The sequence below is a fragment of the Gadus chalcogrammus genome, chromosome 15 (assembly GCF_026213295.1).
Source record: "Gadus chalcogrammus isolate NIFS_2021 chromosome 15, NIFS_Gcha_1.0, whole genome shotgun sequence".
Classification (NCBI taxonomy): domain Eukaryota; kingdom Metazoa; phylum Chordata; class Actinopteri; order Gadiformes; family Gadidae; genus Gadus; species Gadus chalcogrammus.
This window is the reverse complement of record NC_079426.1, coordinates 18380483-18404567: the sequence shown is the minus strand read 5'-3', so window position 1 is coordinate 18404567 and position 24085 is coordinate 18380483. Positions and strand designations below refer to the sequence as shown.

General features: G+C 45.4%; 1 protein-coding gene across 5 annotated transcripts; it reads left to right on the top strand.

The window, feature by feature from the left end:
• The first annotated feature begins 1986 nt into the window (after positions 1 to 1986).
• On the top strand, positions 1987 to 22484 carry LOC130404613 (pleckstrin homology domain-containing family A member 1-like). Of its 5 annotated transcripts, none has more exons than XM_056609436.1 (13): positions 1997 to 2144; positions 6771 to 7011; positions 8972 to 9028; positions 9153 to 9198; positions 11775 to 11872; positions 12155 to 12286; positions 14178 to 14318; positions 15692 to 15760; positions 16592 to 16656; positions 16801 to 16864; positions 16976 to 17065; positions 18260 to 18333; positions 20008 to 22484. In XM_056609436.1, exons 2-13 carry the CDS (start codon positions 6871 to 6873, stop codon positions 20273 to 20275), a joined length of 1245 nt encoding a protein of 414 aa, XP_056465411.1. In that variant the 5' UTR covers positions 1997 to 2144; positions 6771 to 6870; the 3' UTR covers positions 20276 to 22484. The 5 variants fall into 5 exon arrangements, with proteins under 5 accessions (XP_056465410.1, XP_056465411.1, XP_056465412.1 ...); XM_056609437.1 differs by lacking the exon at positions 20008 to 22484 and adding an exon at positions 19138 to 19279; XM_056609435.1 differs by lacking the exon at positions 18260 to 18333 and having other exon boundaries at positions 1987 to 2144.
• Positions 22485 to 24085: the final 1601 nt, after the last annotated feature.

Genomic DNA, 24085 nt, shown 5'->3' with positions numbered 1-24085 from the left:
CCCCCCCCCCGTCAACAATTGCTTTCCCCGGTCAACAATGTGCTCTTTCCACCCCCCCCCCCCCCCCGTCAACAATTCAGCGCAGGGGGGCCCATCAGTAAATCTTGTCTAGGGGCCCAGGAATTGTAGCAACGGCCCTGCCCATATGGCATGCTTCAAGGATATAAGGTGATGCATCATGAAATGCAGTCCCTTCTGTTAGATGTGGTCAAGCAAACAGTTGGATTTCATCATTTGAAATGTTCAATAATACCGTAAATAGCTTATATCGACCCTGTACTTGTAATCCCCTTTGGTGGGTCAGGCTGATGAGCAGCCTGTAGGCCTACTCCATGCAGGTGAGAGTTCCTCACACAATGTCGAGGGATCTCAATTAGACAGAAGAATAGGGCACCATTTTTTAGATAATTATGTCGTTAATTCAGAAAAACAAGAGCAGGATTTATTTCCGTCCCTTGCAAACCATTATGGCAGTAGAAAAGTTTATCACTGCCCCCTGCTGTTTGAATAGGGATGAGTTTGGGGTTGTTTAGCTAAGGGCATCCCTAAACATATGCACATATAATGTGGATGTTTGGGGTACTTGGTGATTTCTCTAAAATTCAATCAATTTGACAGCAATTACACAAATCCATTTCGCCATCAATATTCGGGCATTAGGTCATAGGCTAAAGTAATATGATCATTTTATATGATGTAATGAATAAGCCACGTGAATCGAGGTGACACTATACAGCATGTGCCACATAAAGTGTCAGGCAGGATGTGGGTTTGTGAGGCTTGATGCAGCTGACATTTGTCAAAGGGGACAAAAGGATATGGTGGTTTGAGAGCTGTAGGTTTTTGCTAAAGACGTCATTGTTTGCATGTTGCCCGGTTAGGTGGGGTAATGAGGGGTTACAGATTCAACAAATAGTTTCTAGACACCAAACAGCTACATCTGAAGACAAATCTAATTATAATAAGTAATTAAAGCTAAGCCGAAGCATCTTGACGAGGACTTAAACTGTATTAGAACTGGGCCATGGTGTATTCTATATCTATTTATATATATCTCTCTATCTATATCTATAGATATAGATATATATATAGATATCTAGAGTATATATATATATATATATATAGATAGATATATAGATAGATATAGATAGATAGATAGATAGATAGATAGATAGATAGATAGATAGATAGATAGATAGATAGATAGATAGATAGATAGATAGATAGATAGATATAGATAGATATTTATACAAATACATAGATACATAAATAATCAATAGTTATACAAGACGATTCCTGTCTTTTCAAATGAATAAGCCCCTAAGGCCAATCAATAAATGAATAGGGGAATTCTATGGATGTTAGATTGGTTAGAAAGCCACAACACTCCTACCTGACCGTGCGCCCCTGAGTTTGAACAACACTCTGGACCTGAAGCCCGAGGCGTCGCTGTGGGACCGGACTCTGGCCACGGGTCCGATGGGTAGGAACAGGCCTACCTTCAGCTCGGTGTGGCTGTCTGCCTCCTGCTCTGCCATCATCGATGGATCATCATCGGTGTCATTATTTACCTTCCGAAAACCCTCTGTCTCCCAAGCTCCTCCCTCTTGAGTGTAAAGTTTTTTCTCACTACCAATGAAAATGTTCACAAAATGTTCACTCAGTGTTGAGGCATGGTATCATGTATAAGTTATTGCACTGGTTATGTTTAATACATAGCCTATGCTAAGACATCTAAAACAAAAACATAGGTACAAGTAATATTCAGATCGTATGAAACGTCAGCAAAATGAATGCTAACATTTCCACTTAATATCTGGGATGACAGATCCTAAATTCGTATTTGAACATTAAATATAAGTTTCAAAATATCGATCTTTAGGGGGCCGACTGTAACGCAAAACGTCGGAAAAAGCCGAAAAAACCCGACCTGCCACCCCAAAGGCCCCGGCTCATGGTCATTACACGCCACGACCACTCGATGGCACCAAATCGCCTCATTAACGCTCACGGTTCTGAATCTGAACGAGATTGATCCTGGAGCTGCTGGGTTGAGCAGGAGGCTGTGAGGCGGGCATGGGATGAGGAAGAGGGTCGGAGCTGACGTCTAGAACACGGTTGAGGAAAGCCACTTGGGAAGGAAGGTCTGAAATATGTTTTTTGAAATAGTTATTGATGCCATGTTCAGTATGAAAATAACACTGTGATTAACTTAGCAATACTTGGCTAACGTCAGTAGCCTAGCTGCGTGTGTGGCAAAACTTCAGCTAGCTATCGTTATCAGAATAACTTTATCGCTAAAATGTTATACAGGGTGTGGATACTAAGTATCTAACACTATTTTATCTATGTTTCTTATAAGGCTGTCGACATAAAGTATTCCTTCTTATGGCGTTAATGTAATAAACAAACACGTCGGGATCCCAGCTAAAGCTACGATGCTAGTGTTGGACCCAGCGAAGCATTATGATGCTAACCTTATTGTAAAGCAGGTACACATGAATGTCATCCAAATACTTGTTGGATTATACGTCCAATTCACCCATGTTCGTGGACTGTCGATTACGTGCCATGAAAACCATAGCAACGATCAAATTTGGGTGAGCTCTACCAATCCATGGCCATGATAAGTGAACCATCTTTGACTTTCGTCATGAAAACGCCATTTCCCTGAATTCCCATACAGGGACATATTAATACCGATGTCTGCATTAGGGCTGATGGATGAGTAGCGCTATGGAGCATTCGAATGGGATGTAAAGTCTTTCTAATATCAGATAAAACGCCAGAGCTGTCTAAACCCCTCAGCAGCTGCTCCCAACACCCCTCCTCCCATCCTCTGACCGGGGCAGACCCGCAGGGCTTCAGCCTTCTCCCAGCACCCCTTCTCCCCTCCTCTGAACGGGGCAGACCCGCAGGGCTCCAGTCCTGGCTGCAGGCTGCCATTGAACTTTTCTGGTTCTGCCGGATTCTCCTCACAGTGTGCATTGCTTAGTGCTCAATGTACAGCTAGTCATCCATGGCAAATCGGATCCCCGGCAGCTATTTTTGTTCTAATTATGTATCAGGCAATCACAATTGGTACACACATTCCTATCTGGATTTATATGACTCAAACGTTACATTTACTAGGATTAACCTGCCGGTTTGACTGATTAAAATAAAAAAAAAATATATATATATATCAGCAAACGTATATATTTTTTTGTTTGAGTGCACTTTTGCATACCATTTTTAAACTTGTTCCATGGACCAGTATTTTAATTTATCATAGGCATAATCTATTATCAGTTGTGGAGTTTCCATTTATATAACTTTATTGAGTTATAAGAAGGATTCCATGTTGGAGGCAACTTGTCAAGGCTTGTCTGGTTAAGGGACACCCTCATTCAGACCAAAACAAGTACAAACCTCTTAAGAAAACATCACACTGCACTCTGCTTGTATATTCTACCGGTAATGTGACACATATCCAGGTGAAACATGAGTTCAGGGGAGTGGACTACTCGTAAGGGATTTGATTGTATCATTCAAATGTTATTGTCTTTCACCATTTCTTTTCTCAACTGTTTTCTACACTCTGTATGACTGATTGGGCAAAGCGCCTGAGACCTGCCATGGTTCTGGTTAATCTGACCCTTCTATGAATGATCATGCTGATGAGATCTATGAGGAGGATGTTATCATGAAGCTGTTGGTCTGCCATGTGCACTTTCATGAGTGCATTGCATTTGGTTTCCCCTGGTTGGTGGAATTTGTAAGGCTATCCTGACAAATAAAGGCATGAGGCAGGCAGCATACTCTAAGGGCTTGTAGGCTATTCTATTGCTTCCGTTTCTACAAGCTGAGTAGGTTCTTCGTTAGTTTTGTGGGTTTGAAGTTTCAAATAATCATATTAGCATATTTCATAGTACAAAGTATGCCCAATTATTGTTTATTTTCAAAGTGTAATCCACATGCTGATAACAGCTGTAATAATGTTGTTCCTGTTTGGAATAGCTGTTAACTTGTCCGCAGACTGAATGACGCATAAATCATAACTTCTTTCTGTCCCCCCTCATATAAATCATGCATGTAAACCAGCTTAGCATGTTTTTCACCTTTTTGATTGATTTAGTGTTATGCAGAAGGATGGAATCCTGTTCCTTCCATGTCCTTTCCGTTGCTCCATATGATGAGCTATGTAATTTGGTATGGGCCCTAACGTTATATAAAACGTTATGGAAGTAGGATGCGCTCTGAATGTCATGGCATGTTGTCCTCGAGCAGGTCTGGTTACTGATCATTGCCTATTCTCTTATATTCATTTTTAATGGCCCCCACTGCCTCTCTGTGTGCTGTCATATGGGGTTATCCGCTTTGTTAATTATGTATTAGGTGGAGCACCGACAGACTTTGAGACGTAAACGTTGAGTCTCTTGGAGGCATTATTTGATTTGGGACCGGTTGTAAAGCAACACGCCTTTTCTTAGCTTTCTTTATTGGGGACTTATCCCTGGCAGCAAAAGACAGTACAGTTCAGTGAGTGTAAAGTCCAACACAACCCTCACTGAACTTTACCGTCTCTTTCTGCTATGGGATGATGTTTTTTACCTTCTTTACCTCACTCAGTTCTGTCATTTGTTATGTTACAGTAAACTTAACAGAGACTAAGCAGCCTGCCAAGAAGATGATTAAACCTTTATGATTCCCGTGTTATTACATTCTATCAGACGATCAGACATCCCAAGATCATTCCCTCCTACTAAGTCCCACATTCTTCTGTTTCATTGGAATATGATTGCTCTGGCCTATTCAACTCTAGGATATAAGATAAAGAGCTTCATGAAAGTGGTGTATTTTCTGCCAGGTTTGCAGTTTTTTTAAAACTCACCCACTTGATGTTTCAATGCAACCTTTGTGATGTGATCACGCTGGGACCCGTTCACTGTCAGGTGTGGACATTCCCAGATCGGATCTGGCTCACATGGCATTGTGATCATATTCACACATTCATAGTTGGTCTCATCCCCATATGTGTACAGATAACTGGTTATTTAATTAAAACCACGCCCATGTCTCGAATTCACATGAGTGGAATGCTTTGTGGCGGACCACAGTGCTTTAATATAGTGAATTATTTATGTTAATTTGCCATTTAGCACTATAACGACTATAATTTCTGCAAGTTCCTTACCAACCTATTCCCAGTCACCTCCTTGATAGGTGAACATTTTTAACTGAAGTAGGGATGTACCAGTACATCAACATTTGTAATATCTGTACTTCTATAGATGGGGTGAAAATGATATTAACTGTCATCCCATTTAGCAGGGTTTTTTCTCGAAAATAACTACTGTTGATGACTTCATGAATTGAATGAATTTGACATAAAGTAGCCTCTATCTGTCACTGTGCAGCCCTACTTTGAAATCTATTTTTCCAACGGCAGCATTTCAGTTGAAAAGCATTGGTTCAATGGTTGTGGAAATGAGAGATCCAATCACAGATCTCCATCCATGTGTCCCCGGTCTAGATACGGTCTGTCTCTCCTTGTATCCGATCACAAAAATGTGATTGAAATGACAAGCGTAGCCGCTGCCTTTGTGTGTCTTCATCTGTTGCCTAATGAAACCCTGGGCACGCACGTGAATAGATGGACTTCCCAAGATCCCTTGTAAAGAATTAATTAACATCGTCGAGCCCTCTATCACTGTCCCGTGATTATTCCTCAGGGTGTGTGTGTGTGTGTGTGTGTGTGTGTGTGTGTGTGTGTGTGTGTGTGTGTGTGTGTGTGTGTGTGTGTGTGTGTGTGTGTGTGTGTGTGTGTGTGTGTGTGTGTGTGTGTGTGTGTCCGTCCCGCTCCATGTTCGGGATGAGTCACATTCAGGGGCTAACCATGATGCTCGTTCCCTTGGTGGAAGCACAAACAAGCGGCCCTTTTGTCCGGCTTCGGCCCTGTCCACCCACATAGCGCTCATAATGTCGCAGGAGAAAGAGGGCCTTTATCTCACGCTTGCAATGCCCCCATCTCTCTCTATCGCATATTTCAGATTCAGCCCCCAAAAGGATGGGCCGCTTAAACAGGCCCGACGTAACCATATGCCCACAGTAGCGGCACACGGCCCACCCACAGAGGTCTGAGACGCACACATGCACAAGCACATGCATCGGCGCTCCTCCGCGTTTAATGATTCACCACGCCGGGGCTGCCCAGAGTAGCAGCACCTCGGGTGGGCTGGGTCGTCTCCAGACGGCCGCCACAAGGTTAAATATTACTCAGAATCCGACCAGTGTTTGCATCTCTCCTGTGTCTTCTGTTTCTTTATTATTCCAGTTTGTTCGTTTTTTGTTTTCTCTATCTGAAGGCCACACTCGAGTCTTCTTCCAAGGGGGAGGGGCCTGCCGGGGGCTCGCGAGAGAGAGAGAGAGAGAGAGAGAGAGAGAGAGAGAGAGAGAAGAGAGAGAGAGAGAGAGAGAGAGAGAGAGAGAGAGAAGGAGAGAGAGAGAGAGAGAGAGAGAGAGAGAGAGAGAGAGAGAGAGAGAGAGAGAGAGAGAGAGAGAGAGGCTGAGATTATAAAAGGATAAAGGCGGGGTTGTGGTTGGGATCACATGGGCCCCTGGCAGGCAGCACCGAGGCAGACTCCAGGTGGCAGTGAGACCGGAGAAGGAGGGAGCAGGAGGAACTGGCTGCCATTGCAACGCTGAAACTCCTGGTTAACTCTTTCCCTCCACCCCTCCTCCTCCTCCTTCTCCTCTCTTTGCTGGCGTTTCTCCTCCACTGCCCCCAGGACTCTGCTTCTCCAGCCCCAGACGCCTGTGCTCTCCAGCACCGCCACCTTTCAGCTCCTGTCCCGGCCCCGCTGGGCCAGGGAATGTCCCGGCGCCGTCATGCCTTACGTGGATCGGCAGAACCGCATCTGCGGCTTCCTTGACATCGAGGAGACGGAGAGCAGCGGCAAGTTCCTGCGACGCTACTTCATCCTGGACACGAAGCCGGGCAGCCTGGTGTGGTTCATGGACAACCCGCAGGTAAGGCACCACGCGCACCATGCTGCGGTGAGCCACTGGTCGTCTACCGGGGAGGGTTCTGAAGGCAGGCCTGAGGTTTCCACAGCGCATAGCGGTTGGGCTGCGGTTGGACCCGAGGGAGACTGAAGAACAGGGCATGTTTGTTTGGGTTTATGGGGAAGCCCATGGCGGTTTGGGAAGAGAGCCTGCGACCAGACCAACCAAGGTTTAGGTTAAAGGGGTAGTTCGGAATTTTGGACATAGGGCCTGATTCCGAAGTGAGCATTGGTATTCTATATCACTGGAGACAGTTTTCAACACATTTCATTCAGTCCTTCTAGTTGCAGAGTTCGCTCGTGCTAGACTAGCGCACGTCAACGGGCAATGCTAGCCTGCTATTAAAAACAGTCTTACCCACTCCACAGTACACCCGAGGGACTACTTTCTCAGCAGAAGCGGAATTCTACTATGCGCTGGTTAGGTTTGTAACCGAATCACGACAGAAGAACGTAAACAGAGAAGCGTGGGACAGAAGCGCAATTGAACGACTAGGCAACATGATGGTTCAGTGTGCTTTTAGAAATTGTAGAAATAAACGGTACAGATGGGCACCACAAAGTTTCCACCAATTTCCAGTGCGAGATCCAGAAAGGACTCAACTGTGGCTTGTTGCTGCTGGCTTTGACATCAAAACACCGCTCGTACATGTACGGTTCGTTGGATACAACAAATTCCTCATAATCGTCTTCAAAAGCAGATGCATCGCTAACTCCTCCAAACGTGGCCATAACTTGTTAATTTAATACGCTTGTAGAATTCCTTCGTTCACTGTACTCTGCGTTTGTAGCAATGACAGGCAGGTAACCTAGGTATCAGTCCGCCGCTGCCGTAGCCTACGTACAGGAATATAAACACTGCTGCTGAGACCCCGCAATTCCCCTCAAAATGCAATGCAATGCAAGGTTGGTTTTTTTTCTAACATTATTCTATAAACAAACATTTAGATTTATAGTCTGTCGTTATAATTGATTTACCTCGGGTGTACTGTTTTTAATAGCAGGCTAGCATTGCCCGTTGACGTGCGCTAGCCTAGCACGAGCGAACTCTGCAACTAGAAGGACTGAATGAAATGTGTTAAACTGTCTCCAGTGATATAGAATACCAATGCTCACTTCGGAATCAGGCCCTATGTCCAAAATTCCGAACTACCCCTTTAATCTGACCCTTCTATGACCATGAGGATTATGATGTGAGCTATGATGAGGATGTTGTCATTAACCTGTTGGTCTGCCATTTGCTATTTAGTACCTATTATTATGTGAGCACACAGGAGCAAAGCTAGAATAGGAAGAGAAGAAAACCTCCATAGTCTTACAGGATTTTGTATACAATGAATCACTTGCTTGATACATAATATAAAGGTATGGGTATGGTTGGGTTGTAGTTAAGCAGTTATGTATCTGTGTGGCTTTGCGTTAAGCAATGTAGACTTCAGCTAACTGCTAACAATTAGGATGAATAAAATCTGACGGTAGAAATCCTTGACACATTATGTGACCCAGTTATGGCTGTTGATGATTGGTTGGAGTCCAAGGTACTCGTGCACACACTAAAGAGTTGTCCTCACTCAGTCTGTGGGTTGGAGGCATGATGAGTTTAGTTCCTACATCATGCTCTCTATGTATGTAGACTCCTGTTCAGTGACTTATTCATGATTCATGTAAAACAAGGGATGTTTTCAATTATTCAGCCACATGCTTTTTATAGTTTTAGGCAGCTGAAATTTTCATGAAGTCCGCTGGTTCATCTGCTTGCTGATCTGCATGGCAAGATGGGGGGTCACTGTGCGTCTTTTCATGTCTTTTTTTATTTCGTCAGATGCAATTCCGTGCTTTGTAAGCAAGTTATTTATTGAACTGGATTCGTGGGGGTGTCTGGTTTTGTTTGCTCAGCAGTATGTGCCATTGTGTTTCCCCTGCAGAACTTACCTATTGGTGCGGACTGTGTTGGCTCTCTCAAGCTCACCTACATCTCCAAAGTAAGAAGACACATGCATAGCATACAAAGCTGTCCCATAAACCTCATTAATCCTATAAAAGCTTGCTTTATAGTGGCCATCATTGTTGCTGTATGTAACTCAAAGCTCTCTGTTTTTATTTTAGGTCAGCGATGCTACCAAGCTCAGGCCCAAGGCAGAGTTCTGTTTCGGTAAGAAATCAGAAGAAGTAGTAGTCACTTGCTCCGGTTATTTCACCTGGTTTCATACGGTTTCCCCTGAACCCTAATGTAAACACCTCACAGTCAAAAGAAGGGAGCCCCCAGCCGTGCCAGTTATTAAGACGTAAGCTCCAGTCCGTGCAAGATAATGGATTGAAATGCTCACGGGGGAGAAAGCAAACCATGTCTGAACCGCAGACCAGTTTACCAAATAGTGCTTTGCTGGAACTGAAGGAGACCAGAAATGTCGGCACCAATGTGACATATAACTGTTCTGTCTGTATATATTATATTCAAAATACTAAGAATACCAAACATTGATTGTTTGGCGCAGAGTATGGCGTGTTGTTCATGTAATTTAAAAGGTGAATGTCATTGTTGGCCTTGTTATTATATCCATATCTCCTAAGGTAGCCACTGGGGGCCTTTCCTTTTGTTGCCCATGAAGTGAAAACACAGCCGATGTTCTGTCTGAGGCCTTTTATCTCCTCATCATGGTCGGCCTAATAGGCTTTATCGTGATACCTTCTAGTTCTGATCGTAACTGATACAAGAATTGATAAATACATGGATACTTTTTCCAAATGCAAGGCCCAGCTTGAGATTAAACTAATTTCAAATGTCACCACTCGCAAATACATTTTTATATAATAAATAATAAAAAAGCGTCAGTCCTGGTCTGGTGTGGAAATTGGAGGAGCTGGGTGGGTGGTGCTATCACAGAGTTGGCTAGTTCCATAACTTTTCTGAATAGAAGTCATACTAGATCCTAGACACTGGTCTGTATCTATTGACTGTTCCCTGTAGCAGTTCGGATGTTAAGATAACGTCTGCTGACCATCGTCCAGAATAACGAAGTCTGTCCTCAGCTTACCTCCTTCCTCCCCGCTGCATTAACCAGATCGGCCCTGATCAGCTGGTGTTGTCTGTTTAGACCACACACATGTGCCCTCTTGTCCTCTAAACTATACATGTGGCGTTATTGTTTTTCAATCTTTATTAGGGGCGCATGGTACTGTATTGAGTAATGTAAAGCAGTTGGTGTGTCCACACACTTTGTTATATCTATCTGAAAACACATGTGTTACCACTGTTCCAAATAAACCAATACAGATGTATTTCTTACCCTTGACCTGACCAAAGCATGTTGTATAAACACGCCATCATCATCTTTCTGTAGTATGGAGTCGTTCAGGGATCCGACCTCCAAAGCTTGTTATATCTTTTTAATGATCCATTCCCATTTAATGAGGGGTAAAGGGAGTGAGTGAGTGTTTGTGTGTGCGTGACTGCAGAATACAGGACTGGCAGAGTCTGTGTACTTATGAGACCGGTGCACGCCTGACACGAGATAGTCTGTGTCAAGTTTTCAACAGGATGCTGCTTGACATCCTAATCACAGCCTGATTCAGGTCCGGAGATATTTGGAAATGGCCCTGCTGGCTGCCACATTTTGCTGAGATCAGCGATTCTGTACTACGCGAAAAGCCTGTATTCAATTACTCTATTCAAAATGCTTCACAATTTCCTCAATAGAAAGTATTTGCGTAAGGGGAGATGTGGAGGGTGCCGGCCTGAAGGTTAATGCCCATCATACCTTAGTTATTATTGATAAAAGATTTTAGTACTGATAATGCTAGGTACACACCAGACAATTCTTTAATTTAGCAAACGTGAGAGACCACACACCTTACGATGATTGAGGTACCTTGAACTGTTTCGGTTGTTTAGCGTCGACACACCATACATACTCCCTAACCGATTCCATTCCACAACATCCCAGTCCTGATTTTCAGATCCGGAGATCTCGCCAATCTTTCCCCATCTAAATTGTGACTTAAGTATAAACAAAGATGGTGGACAACGGCCAGGAGGAACTAGCTATGCTAGCTTTGGCAACCGTTGGAAAAAGATACCCCACACAACAGTTGTTATGATGAAATTTAGGCATGGATGTTAATGAAAATTGAGTCTTAACAATACAAATATTGTTATCTGGTGTCGTATCGTCCTGGTGTTTATACAATATAATAATACCCAGTGGTAGTTGAGGCAGAATGCACATTGACTGGTAAGAACCACTCCTAGGTCGGTCATGCGTTTGTTATTTATTTGTTGCCGTGTGTTGGAGAGAGAGGACCACTGTTTGTTTTCTAACCCGGTGGTCGAGATTCACACGGCTGTTAATGGAGGCCTGCGCTGTATATGCTCCGTCATATTGGCTCTCGTTCGAGCGCACCACCCTGCTCAGCACGCGCTTTGCATTGTTATTGGTAGCCTGGCTACAGCTGTTGGATCAGCCAATGGGGAGGGTGCTAAAGTAGCACGATAGATGGCCAGTTGCACCGATTGTCGTTTTAGAGTCTAGAACGGTCAGATATAAACTGGCAAATTTGTATCGTAAAAAATTGAGATGATACAATTTCTGATCTCAACATTTTTGATTAAGATCACTGGTTTTAAACACGGCATGGACCAAATCAATTATTTAACTGCAGTATTTTCCATCAGGAATAATAGAAGTCTTCATCGAAAATCTTTTCTCCGTTCATTTTGTCTTTGTCTAGTAATCAATGCCGGGATGAGAAAGTTCTTCCTGCAGGCCAACGATCAGCAGGACCTGGTGGACTGGGTCAACGCCCTCAATAAAGCCACCAAGATCACTGTGAGACACTTGCTCACTCACTCGCTCACTCACACACAGTGACTTATCAGTATTTTATTACGTCTGCATGTTGGTTGAACATGTATTGCTTTCTTCTTTCTCTCTATTCTTGAACCTACATATTTTATCATTCCTATTGTAATGTTATCATTTTACTTGATGTCCCCATCATAAGAGCTGCATATCCAATGTATGTACACACAGGGCCTCATCAGAAAGGCCTTGTGTGTGTATTAGTGCGTAAGTCATAAAGGTTTCTCGTGTGTGTGGTTTCCCCCGTAGGTGCCCAAGCCGAGTGACGGGCAGCAGAACGCAGAGAACCAGAAGGTGCTGCAGGATGTGGTTGGCTCCAAGAAGCAGGTCTCCTACCGCACGGAGATCATCGGAGGAGTGCCCATCGTCACACAGACACAGGTACAGGGTTGTTTCTAACTTTACATGGATGCACAGTGCCACAATGACACCTCTACGACCACACCTATTAGGCCTGGTGTAACACTGTCATTCAAGTTTATAAAGACGATGTGAAACGCTTTACTTCTACAATGTGACATGTTTCCAAGCAAATATTTTTGATTATTATTGTTATTATAACTTTAATACTGTTATCCTGATAAATGTCTTAGGGCACACTCACACTAGGCCATCTGTACCGTGCCCAAGTCTGTTTCACACCTGTACCGTGCTCAAGTCTAGATCGTTTGGCTAGCGTGAGCACGCCAACTGTTCTCAAGTCCACTTCAATTCCGTGGCCTGAGCACACTTCAGAGAGGTGTGCTCAGGCCACGGTACAGATGCTAATGAGCCGACACGCGCACACGCACGGCTACGCAACCTGAGCTGGATGAAGTATAGTCCATGCAACCCTTCTTTCCCATTAAACAATAAACATGACGGCAAGCGGTTCACGTTGGTGCGATAGTGAAGTTGAGTTTTTGATCAAAAATACCCTGTTCGTCACGGCGCGGGCTTTCTTGGTTCACTGAAGAAGGCGGGGTTGTACACTCCAAAATGTTTTTATTTTTTTATGAATGAAGAGACAGCGCAGCAACACCACTACCCAAGCCCCCCCCCCCCCTGGAACCGCAGAGCAGTCGCATTTACAAGAGAATGAAACCCAATAAACCACCAATGTGTGCAGGGTCTTGGAGGGTAAATCGGGGTTCTAGCTCAAGCAGGCAATTTACCTCGGGGAGTGTAAACGCGCGGACCATGCCGCGAAAAAGTCGTGCATAAAACAGCCTATTTGGTAGTGTTAAAACGCTCAGTGAGAGAGGGCTGTATCTGAGTAGAACCGCTCCAAATAAGCAACAAAGTCTGTAAAGTGTCAACTGTGTTCTCTGTGTTCTACTAAGCAGCAGACGCTTGGTACGACTTGATGACATATGTACAAGAGGCAACCGTACTCGGGCCCAGTTGAGATTGCCTAGTGTGAGTACTAGGGCTGGCCCGAATTATTCGAATACTCGTTTGGAAAATTAGTATTCGAAGCTTAAATCAGTATTCGGACCTTCGTTGTTACACGTAGGCCTACGTGACGTTACCAGAGCGAGGGAGGCAAACTATAAGCGACACCAAGGGCTGAGATCGCAGAGGACAGCTGATTTGGTACGGAACAACAGCTGTTCGCTTCCAGGGGGAAAAACTAAGTAACTCCAACTTACTAAGAACTACTATTTCACATTCGAAGCTATTAAATCTTCAACAAAATATGCAGATACTGTCAAAATCGGTTCCAGGGAGTATATAGGGATTATTAATGTTGTTTTGATGGTGTGTTTTTCTGGACGAGTATTTGAATATTCGCACGGAAAAACCAACGAGTATTCGAAGCCTGAAAAATGGCATTCGGGCCAGCCCTAGTGAGTACAGGCCAGCGCACAGCAGAGGGGGGGGGGGGGGGCAATCGTACTTGAACACGGTACAGGTGTGAAATGTACTGGGGCACGGTACTTACAGATTGCCTAGTGTGAGTGCGCCCGTAGTAATGTTTGTATTAGCCTTTCACCTATAGCCGCCGCTCCAATACTGGGGACCGTTTATGTATACCGGTACTTATTTTTATCGGGTCGCTGATGCCCTGATAGGTCAGGAGTGAACAGGGGCCGTCTGAAATGCAAATGATCTCATACAGAGACCACTCAATACAGATTTTCTCACATTCCATTTCACTCACTGAAAGATGACCAACGCCAGTTTATAAAATGATACCCAAATCATGGTTCTGAAATCCTACTTACAACCCAGTTTGTCTGATTCAGTTTTCCATATACACTTATATGTCATATGTTTTGTGGTCCTCCAGCATGAAGGGGGCGACAGCGCGGAGGGGGCGGAGCGCGACGCCATGCGGCGCTCCCACAGCCAGCTGCCATACTTCCTGGGCAGGCCCACGCAGGAGCAGACGGTCATCAAGTCGGGATACTGCGTCAAGCAGGGAGCCGTGGTGAGTGACCCTTGATTAGGGATGGGGATCATTAATATTTATTGGTATCGATACCATTTTCGATACTCCTTAACGATCCAAGGCTTTTTCGATGCCACTATTGATACTTTTCTATTAATTGGTGGGAATACGTGTTTTTAGTGATGAGGAAAATATTTAGGAAATAAATAATTTTATTTTAAATTAAATATGTAATTCTTAATAAATATTGGCATCAGTAGTTATAATTATATACAAAAATGATTAGAGCACTATACAAATGTATTAGTAATACAGAAACATGTATGTATTACTTATGTTTCTCACAAACTCAAAAACAAAAACTTAATTTACCGTTTCTCTATGTTACATTTGAATGCATCATGATAACCTAAATCATTTTACTGAGCCAACCTCAACACATCATCACGCAGCACATCTGAAACTTTATTTACTTTTTAAGATAACTATCTTGTATGCTGCCAATTACTATTTTTAACTGACGGGACCAGGGACAATGTCTGTGTGTGCGATTACCGCTCGTACTTTGTGTGGATGATTAAGACAGGCCCGTCTGTGGTGCGACAGGAGAAGAGGAGACAGGAGGAGTCTTCAACTCAGAGGCAGTTGAAGGCACTGCATTTGGCCTTTATTTGATGCACATAGCTAATGTGCTTGGCCATTGAGGTTGTGTTCCCCTCTTTACGATGAATGATTTTCACCCGTTCAGCCATCCTCGCAAGCGAAGTTAACTGCCAGACTTCACTTGTTTTACCCGTTTGCCTACAATTCCATTCAAAAACATCGGTGGATACGCTGCAGTGATTGTATTGATTTGATTTAAATGACGCGACGCGACTCGAGGGACACAATATTACGTTACAGCACCTACGGGACAAAAAAAAAATAAAAAATGAATGACGGGACTCAATAGTGGTATCGATAAGGCCAAACGTTAATGATTTTCGGGTTTTGAAAAAAGTGGAACCGGGTCCTTGATAGAACCGGGTTTTGATCCCCATCCCTACCCTTGACCCCCCCCCCCCCCCCCCCCCCCGGGCCAGTCAGCCTGGGGTCCTCCAATCGGCCCTATGCACTGGGCTGCCATCTGGAATTAAAACAATTTAAGATTATATTTTGCAACTTTTTTTACGTTGGTTCGCAAGGCAAAAGTAATGACTGACTTTCACACAACGTTCATCTGCTAATTAAAAATTGATGATGCTGGTTGTTGGCATGATGTTACTCCAGAGGGTAATTATAGTAAGAAATCGCCTCATTAGAGTAATTGCTAGCTGGCAAAGTGAAGATGCCATAGTGTTTGCCAATGTTGCACACCAAATATCTCTTAAAACTCATGAGCTGAACTCCATTTTGTTCCACCGTCCCTCTAGATGCGGAACTGGAAGCGGCGGTATTTCCTCCTAGAAGAGAACTCAATGAGTTACTTCAAATCAGATCTGGTAATTATTTCATTTCAATACCTATTGCGGAGGCTCGACCTGCAGATATAAACGCGGGGGCGGCGGCCTCTTCCTCTAGCAGGCTGCCTGTCATCACATTCAGCGTGTCTGAGTTCTGACATGTTCCAACCCCCCCCACACACACACACACACTCAGTCAGTGGAATGTACTGCCTACGCTCTGCTTGTCCTGACACGCATGATCCCCCCTCCCCTCGCCTCCCTTCCCTCCCATGTGGGGCCAACTCATACACGCAGCCTAAGTGCGATAATGTGACCGTGCCCCCTCGGGCTGGTGCCGTTTGCCCTTACTTGACACCACTGTCAGAATTCTGCGGGGTCAGCAACACCACACACCCAAGGACAGTCGCCCTCTCTCTCTCGCTCTCGCTCTCGCTCTCTCTCGCTGTCTCGCCCTCTATCTCCCTGTCTCTACAGTATCAAATGGCTCCAACTCGTTACACGTGAGGGAGATATCTGTAGGAGCTACACTGGTGTACGGCACAGTCCTCCCACATGCACAGCAAAATATGTTGCGGACCGGAATTCCAGCAGACTTGATAACGTGCACATGGAAGCAGGAAACGGGATTGCGTTTGTGCAACATAGACAAAATCCTCCTGAATTTTGCCCTCGATACAGAATCAAAGAGATAACGCAACGCAAGCTCTACAGCGCGGTCATGCACTGGTTACGCTGCCCTCTTATGTTTTACAGTTACATAAGCCTTGGCTTAATGAGGCCGTGCACACAGCCACAGTCCACCACTGGTGTCCACCATATTTAGTGTTAAATGGCTCCCATTCCGCTCTCCTTTGTGTGCACTCGCAGGAGAAGGAGCCGCTGAGGACCATCCTGCTGAAGGAGGTGCACAAAGTGCAGGAGTGCAAACAGAGGTGGGTGACCCGCCCCGGTGTTGTACCCCTCTTCCCCGGCCCCCGCCTCCTCACGCACTCTCCAATGGGTTCACTTTGGATGCATTTGTCCTTCATTGGAACTTTGCAAACGTGGTTATAAGTGTTCTGTTTTTCTATGTGCAGTGATATTCTGATGAGGGATAACCTGTTTGAAGTCGTCACCCAGTCCAGGACCTTTTATATACAGGTAAAGACAAAAAGGGCAGTACTCATTATGCACCATGCATCACGAACTGTAGGTGCTCACCCAACCATTGTCTGTCCGTACCAATGACCCGGGCTGCTGTTCCCCCTGCAGGCCGACAGCCCTGAGGAGATGCACAGCTGGATCAAGGCCGTCTCAGGGGCCATCGTGGCCCAGAGGGGCCCCGGGAGATCAGCAGCCACAGTAAGAGAGAGAGAGAGAGAGAGAGAGAGAGAGAGAGAGAGACACACACACACACACACACACACACACACACACACACACACACACACACACACACACACACACACACACACACACACACACACACACACACACACACACACACACACACACACACACACACACACACACACTGAGGCTGCAGCACCATGCAGGCTGTAAATAGCATCAAGGGGCAAAGTGAGAGCTATAAGTCAGCATGGGCAAAGCCCAATTGTTGGTGAAACGCGTTTCTATTAGATTTTTAAGTGTCAGGTACTGTTGAAACACCGCACACAGGTTTCCATATCGTCGTTGGAAGTCTACAAAACATAATCTAGGGATCCACCCGATTTCCAGTTCAAATGGAAAATAATCCATTTCTGACTTTCGCTTCTTCTTAATTCCCACTGCATTCTCTTCAAGGTTCTCCCTTTGCTTGCGACATCGCCTCTTGTTTAACAGCGCGTGTTTTGGTCTGTCCCCTCCCTCCAACACACCCCAACGTGCACGGTTGGGGGGCCGGGGGGGTGTTGATGCATGCTCTGGCCTCTCCACCCATCAGTGTCCGTAGTCTGCTGTGCGTTGTTTGTTTGTTTGTTTGTTTGGAGTATGGACCGTGAAACACTAGCACACAACAACGAGAGCTCAGGCCCCCGGTGAGGGCACGGCGTCGTGGCCCGGGTCCGAGGAGCGCATGTAGAAGCACGGAGGAAACGATGCAGCACTCCTACCTTTACCCTCTGCTCTGATCCCGAGTGGTCCTCCTCCACGGTTGTTCTTAGTCAATATAGTCCTCCTCCTTCTCCTGACTCCTTTTTCTCCCTCCTCTCTCCTTTTTCTCTCTCCTCCTCCTCTTCCTCTCTCCTTTTTATCCCTTCTCCTTCTCCTCTCTCCTCTCCCCTCCACTCCTTTTTCCTCCTACTCTTCGTCCTCCCTCCTTCTTCTCCCTCCTTCTTCAACCTCCTTTAGCTCCCTACTCCCTCCCTCATTCTGCTCCCTTCTCCCTCCTTCTTCAACCTCCTTTAGCTCCCTACTCCCTCCCTCATTCTGCTCCCTTCTCCCTCCTTCTTCCTCCATCTCCCTCTTCATCCTCCCTGATCCTCCTCCTCTTCCGCCCTCCTATGCCCGGACGGCCTAGCTGCTCTAACCCAGCTGTGCACTGTGTTGTTGCAGATGCGGCAGGGCAGACGACTGTCCAACCCCTGCATACAGCGATATACGACCCGAATCGGGGAGTGTAGCAGCACGTACGTCCTCCACTCTAAGTCACCCTTGGTTTTCGCCACCCCCCCCCCTAAAAACGCTCCCTAAAACAGACTTTTTACGCTTTGTCTTCCGCTCTCTGGCTGACTCTTGTTCTAGGGACATGGCACAAGCTGGTATTGACGGCGCTCTTCCGATGCTTCTTTGCTTGTGTGAACCAAAACATACCTCATGAATATTCATGGCCTGGCGCTATATTGCGCGCTCCTATCGTCGACAGCTCTCTTTTGGTTTTGCTCTTACTATATTTTTTCGCGCCCTTTCCCGCCTTATACTAAAATATTCCCTAACCTTCTGTCCCACGCGCTGAGCACACTGACCCTCCTTGCCACATTTTGGATGCCTACTTTTTGTTTTTCATCGAATGCGTCCCATAATATGAACACGCTTGACGCAGGGAAGCACTTATCCAGAAAGACATTGGCATGCACGTTTCATCTGAGTTGCATGTTCTGCTGTGACTCACTTTACAAAGAACATACAACCGAAACCACCGACCCCCGCTTGCTTACCGAGTTTACCTCACCCACCGATGCAATATTCTCCTATTGACCCATTGTATGTATGATGTATTCATATACCTGCACTGTTCGCAAAACACTAACAAGCCAACCTGATCTGTGCATATATAGAATCCATGAGCACAGATCTGTCTCCTGTTTCTTTGTCTTGGCTCGCTTGTGTTTGTGTGCGATAATGTATACGCCTCTCTTTCGTGCACACTTCTCACGGTCTGTGTCTCTCTCCCTCCCTCCCTCCCCCTGTGTCTTCTCTCCGTCTCTCTGCAGCCTTCTGCAGCTGTGCACCTGTCTTAGATGTGTGACTACCTGCTTGTCTGTCTTCTTCCCTCCTGTCCGCTGCCTGTATGTGAAAACGTATCCCTCTGCCACAGAATTCAGGTGTTAGTCGTCGCTCTCCTCTCAAGTCTACTAATCCACTGCACTACTCTACACTGACGTGTGGTGTTGTTAAAACAGGGTTGGGGTTAGCGGTGGGTTTAGCGGCTCGCAGTGCTGTGGCGTGGTCTAACTGTAATTTACAAGTCATAGATTTTGGGATGTTTTGGTCTTTTTTGTTTAATTATGTGGTAGATCAAATGCGGGACTAACAATGGGACTAATGACTAATACTAATACTCGGCTTCACTACCGGTCTCCCCTGTTCCTGTGTGTGACGTGTTTGTGTGTTTCAGAGAGTGAAATGATGGCCAGCGGAAAAGGCTTCCCTTCCCCTCCACGTCTTAGAAGACACTGTTCTCTACTGCTTCCTGTTACCACTGCAAGCTATAATCTTCTACCAACACCACTACTACTACTACTACTACTACTAGTGCTTCTTCTACTACTACTGCTTCTACTACTGCAACTACTACTACTGCTGCTGCTTCTGTCTCCTGCACCTTGTACTTCAGGGCCAGCTGGGCTCAGTCATCTCAAGAAGTGCAGACCTGTGGACCCTTTAGAGTCCGTAACCATCTCTATTTATGCTTTACACACGAGGCTTGAACACACCTCATCCGATATCACTGTGACACCCAACTGCTGAAGCCTGGATTTCTCATACCTACTCCCTGTCTTTCTTTATGGCTGTGATTCTCTCTCTCTGTCTCTGTCTCTCTCTCTTCGTCTCTGTCTCTCTCTGTCTCTCACCCATCGCAGGAACAATGTGGCCGTCTCTGCCCTCCCACATTCTACCGCACCCCCGCGGGCGCCCCCGCACCTCGCCCGCCCATACCTGCCTCTGTGCCCGCCGGCCCCCGGGCCCCTCACCCCCCCCAGCACCACCAGCAGCAGCAGCAGCAGCGGTGGGGGGCCGCTGGTGTCGCGGAATGCCCTCGTCCCGCGCAGCCTGGCCTGGGACAGCGAGCACTTCATGAGTCTCCTGCCGCGGCCCAGCCACGCCCACCCGTCCCGCCTGCCGCCGTGACCTGCCGGCCGGCCGTCGCCCACGACCTGGAGTCGCCGTGGCGACGGCGCAGCAGCTTCGAGCCCCGCCTCCCCGACCCAACGCCCCTTGATCTGGACGCCGCCGACCTGCCCGTCAGCCAGGTTTAACCCCACCCACGCACCCCTGACCGTGCCCGCTCCCCCGGCCCGGTGTTGGGGACCCGCTGAAGGCCCTGTGTGCTACGGCGGGGCCCCGGACTTCCATGTTTAATCAAAGTAGAATCTGAATGGAACTCTGGTGGCTTTGTCTGCACCAAAGAAGACCTGCTGGTCCTCCAAGCTCCTCCTCCTCCCCCCTGCCCACCCGCCCGTTATGGAAGATAAGCATTTACTCAAAAGAATGAAAAGAGCATTTGAATTGATTCTTGTTTATAAAAATTCAGCAAAAGCCTTTACTTTAACCTAGAGTCGCATCGGCAGCGGTGTGTTTTTCTGGAGCGTACGCGCTGGGCCTTGAGATGCTATTTACTTTCTTTTCTAAACCACTTTGTGCCAAGTAAATAAGGACCCCCTGATGAGGTGCCCAAGCTATTGCCTACCGGCCTGTCTAATCCGTGTACTAATCCAAATAGTTTCCTCCTTGCGTAGATCCCCTGTTGCTGCCACCGTGACTTTGGGCAGCACAGGCTAGGAAACCCAACGGACAAAGGGGTACGGGACGTGCCTATAGAGCCTTTCCGTCGCCTCAGTGGGAGAAATTCATGCCGTTGTAGATCGTAGTCTTAAACCCATTTCTTTAACACTGGTAAGTACGACATCGCAGTCACTGTTGCATACTCTGTATCGGTACGGACAACCTTTTCATGTGATTTTATTTTTTTTAAAAGCTAAGCCTGTATGGCTGTGGGTGTGTGATTGTGATTTTACGTTTATTTTAATGTCATTCAGCCAATTCTTACTAAACTTTGTGAATGAGTTTGTTATTGACGAGGTCTGGGTGTGTGTGTACACTCACCCCCTATACCGTTTTAAGCAGTGGTTCTGAGTTGACTTTCTTATAGCATGTAATGCACACTTACCATCAACCAAGTACTTATTACCTGGTAGCTAGGTGGAAAAAACTAATACAATCCAATGTGTGTTTATCCAACATCAGTAGAGAACATCTTCAAAGTGTGCCAAATGGTAACATCTGTGTGGAATACGGAATTTCGTTAAGTTAGGAACTCCAAACGGAATACCCAACCTGTTTCACACATGCCAGCATAAGCCTGTATCGATGTCCAGTTTGCTCATGGATAGCTGCAGTTTTGTGAGCGTGCTGTTAGAAAATAATAGTTTTGGTGTTAATATGCAGGCCTGCTTGCAGGTCGGTGTTGAGGTACTTTGTTGTACTGTTGTCGTTCTTTTACTTTGAGTTAACTGTATTGCTTGTTCTTGTGTTGCCAAATAAGTCGGTTATCCCCCAGTGGAAGGCTATGGCTTCGTTAGGTCTTCAGGGCTTTAACACTTCCACTGTACCCCTGCATAACTACTATAAGCTAGTCGTTTGGGGGGGAGAAGGACCTCCTTCTCTCCAGCCCAACGAAGCCAAGCAAGTGCAAAGTGTCTCATTGTCTTGTGTTTTCAATTGAAATGTTTTGTATTATTTATTATGTTGATGACTTGGACTTTAAAGAAATAAAACACATTAAAATTATTTGCTTTCGAATGTCTTTTCTATGATTTGACTGTTTGCATTTAGTTGGACATGTATGATGACTCACGCATGTAAATTCTCCTCTGCAGGCCCATGCTGCCCTCCTGTGGCAGAAAGAAGAAAAGCGTGTGTGGGCATTATTCTGTGAAGATATATATTTATATGTAGATACCATTGTTACCCTTCTGTGATCATGTTAGATGTTTTTGTATGCCTTAAGTACATATCGTGACTTATTTGTATTGGCCTTTAACATTCAGTCTTGTGTGGAGACATCTAAAAATAATCTGGCCACACACACACAAACGTAAACACATGGCGACTACATGGGAGCGTTCTCACAGACCACAATGTAGTCCGGTTGGGGTTATGCACACTTTGGTCTTGGTTTGAGAATGTGGCTGTTCCTCCGCAGATGAGGTTGCTTTCATCTGTGTATTTTCCCAGCATAGCCTGCTCAGAACAGAGCCTGTGTAAGTGGACCCATCCTCCAGCCAGCTGCCCGAGATCTAGTGGTCTTAACATAGATTTGTCCCGATCCGAAAACAACTTAATTTCAGCTTATTTTCTATTGTAATGTATCCACTCCCATTGGTTGCACATGAAGACATAGCTTGTCCAGGGGACGTTGCTAATAAATGTGTTGTCCATGGTAGTTGAATTGAGACCATGGGCAGCAGTTAAACAGCTAAGAGAAGGGGCGTGGCTGTGGAGGTACACAGGCGAAATGTGAGGTGACAGGGATCTTTGCCATGTGTTATAGAGCTAACATAATGAGGTCTATGGTACGAAGAAAAACAACTGATTGTGATAGACTCCGAGAATGGACGAGTTACATCAGCCCCATTCCCAGACGGTTGTGTAACTTGCAGCGAGTTTAATTTACTTTGACCCAATCATAATTTTAGTTTTGGATTAGTATGCAACACAATCACCATTGAATAGTTGATTTATGCTTCTCTTAGCTTTTAGGGTAAAACTCATTGTTTTGTTTAACTATATATAAGAAAAATGACAATACAATCAATTATAAAAGTTATAAAATTAAAGAGTACTTGCAATTTTTTAAAATGCATAAATCCACATCTAATGGGCCAATGTACCAGAAGGTATTTCTTTACATTACAGTGCAGGTTAAGCTATGTGGACACCTTCTATTATGCTGCGGGGCCAGACAGAACCATCCAGCAGAGTTCCAACTAGTTTCCACCCGAGACAGTCCTGCTTTAACGGCCTCATGGTCACTATGCCTATTGTTCACCCCCTGGCATGGGTGCACCACAGGGGGGCCTGACCTGCAGTCACCAAGCCCCCCCAGGATCCCAGCCCATAATGTCACACTGTGTAGTGGTAGCAAGTTTTTGTTGCATTCCTTTATTGCAGCGATTCATTGCCCTGTGGTTTACTTTAGGGCTTTCGAAGCACACCACAGACGTGTAAACCCAACAGTGGTGTTTTGTATTGTCTACCTATTGCTTGGGTTGAAGCAACATGTTGTGTTTAAGCGTAATTAGTAGGACGATCTCTACTGCAGTCTCTCAATCTGTTCCTCAAGTTTAACCCTCCGTGTTTCTGAATGAATAGAAGGAGTTCAATCTAAAATCAGGTTCATTAGTTGTCATTAAAGCTTGGCAAGGCCCTGGTGAGGTCAATCACGACGTTCTCTAATCATGAGGTTCAGGGGACTGAAGTCTTTGCTTATAGACATGGGATGACAACATAATGAATGGGGATTTAGACTTGCACTTCCAATTTTCCAATTAGCGTTCATTTTGATGTTTGATTATGGAAAGCCTACGACATTATCGTCATCTCGATCTCTACATCCTCCTTGGGATTTTCTACTCTAAACCCATTGAAGCCAGGAGCAACCAATTCATTCCTAAGTGGTAAATTATTTTTTTGATTTACCCGGCATCGTGCAACATGTATGTAGATGTTTCATGGTTTGCAGATCGCAACCCTTCATTGTATTAATAATTTACTGTGTTTATCAAAGAAAACTGATAGTGATTAAATCAGCTGGATAATCTTTTAATAATGCAAAGAACACCAAATCATTCACTTTATAAGACAGCATACCATGTGCTTAAGGGGTTAATACAAACATTACGGATTCTGAAAATAGTTTATTGTGTGGTTATTGTGTTG